Raw genomic sequence first — 1,103 nt, forward strand, 5'->3', positions numbered from 1 at the left:
GGAGTGTCAGATGAGGAGGGAGCTGCAGGTGAGGAAGGAGCAGAAGATGAAGGAGTTTCAGATGAGGAGGGAGCTGCAGGTGTGGCAGGAGCTGCAGGTGAGGCAGGAGCTGCGGGTGTGGCAAGAGCTGAAGATGAAGGGGGAGTGTCAGATGAGGAGGGAGCTTCAGGTGACACAGGAATTGCAGGTGTGATAGGATCTGTGAGTGTGGCAGGAGCTGCGGGTGAGGCGGGCACTGCAGGCGAGGAAGGAGCTGTGGGTGTGTCAGGAGCCATAGATGAGGGAGGATCCTGGACCCAGCAATGGAATCAGGCCCAGCAGCCTGTGCCTGAAAATATGGCCTATCTGGCATTGAGAACCTTTTCTGGGATGGAAGAGCCAGACCAAGAGGCAGAGTCCTTTGAGAGTTGGCTGCACCATGTTAGTGACATGCTGTACATGTGGCGCCACGTGTCAGAAAGGGAGAGGAGGCGGCGGCTGGTGGAGAGCTTGGGTGGCCCCGCGCTGGATCTCATGTGCAGCCTCCTGGCAGAAAATCCTGACATGCCTGTGCAGGATTGCCTGGCCGCGCTGGTACAGGTGTTTGGGGACAAGGACATCTGCGTGGCTGCACGGCTCAAGTTCCTGACTTGTGCCCAGCGGCCCCAGGAGACTCTCTTTGCCTATGTGATGCGCCTGGAAGGCCTGCTGCAGTCGGCCGTGGAGAAGGGGGCCTTCCGTCCTGTCATCGCAGACCAGGTTCGCGCCAGGCAGGTGCTGATGCAGGCCCGCCCGAACGAGATGCTCCAGAACAAGCTGAGGAGGATGCGGCTGGAGAGGAGACCACCTGGCTTCATGGGGATGCTGCGGCTCATTCGGGAGACCGAGGCATGGGAGGCCGCCCTAGCTGGGGGTGAGCAATTCCAAGCGGAAGAAGGGGCCTGTGTGGACATGGGAAGGCTGCCGGCCGCCCAGGCTGCCCCCGCCAGTGAAGAGGTTGCTGAACCCTCTCCAGCCAATGAAGATGCTTTCCGGGCTGGCCTGGCTCTTGAAGTCATCACCAAGGGCACCCGAGCTGATGCAGATGAAACCGAGGCCTCCCCAGCCAGCGAAGATGCTTTCCG

At 60.7% G+C, this 1,103-nt stretch overlaps 1 protein-coding gene across 1 annotated transcript in view; it reads left to right on the plus strand.

Moving 5' to 3' along the window:
• The window catches only part of PNMA6E (PNMA family member 6E), a 2,724-nt gene that overhangs the window by 878 nt on the left and 743 nt on the right, over positions 1–1,103 (plus strand). Inside the window, exons 1-2 of the mRNA XM_035010184.1 lie at positions 1–120; positions 283–975. The exon at positions 1–120 is cut by the window's left edge and continues 878 nt beyond it. Coding sequence (XP_034866075.1) covers positions 1–120; positions 283–975 — 813 coding nt within the window. The remainder of the gene's footprint in view (positions 121–282; positions 976–1,103) is intronic.

The sequence above is a fragment of the Mirounga leonina genome, unplaced genomic scaffold (assembly GCF_011800145.1).
Source record: "Mirounga leonina isolate KUSES-001 unplaced genomic scaffold, KU_Mleo_1.0 Mir_101799, whole genome shotgun sequence".
Taxonomy (NCBI): Eukaryota; Metazoa; Chordata; class Mammalia; order Carnivora; family Phocidae; genus Mirounga; species Mirounga leonina.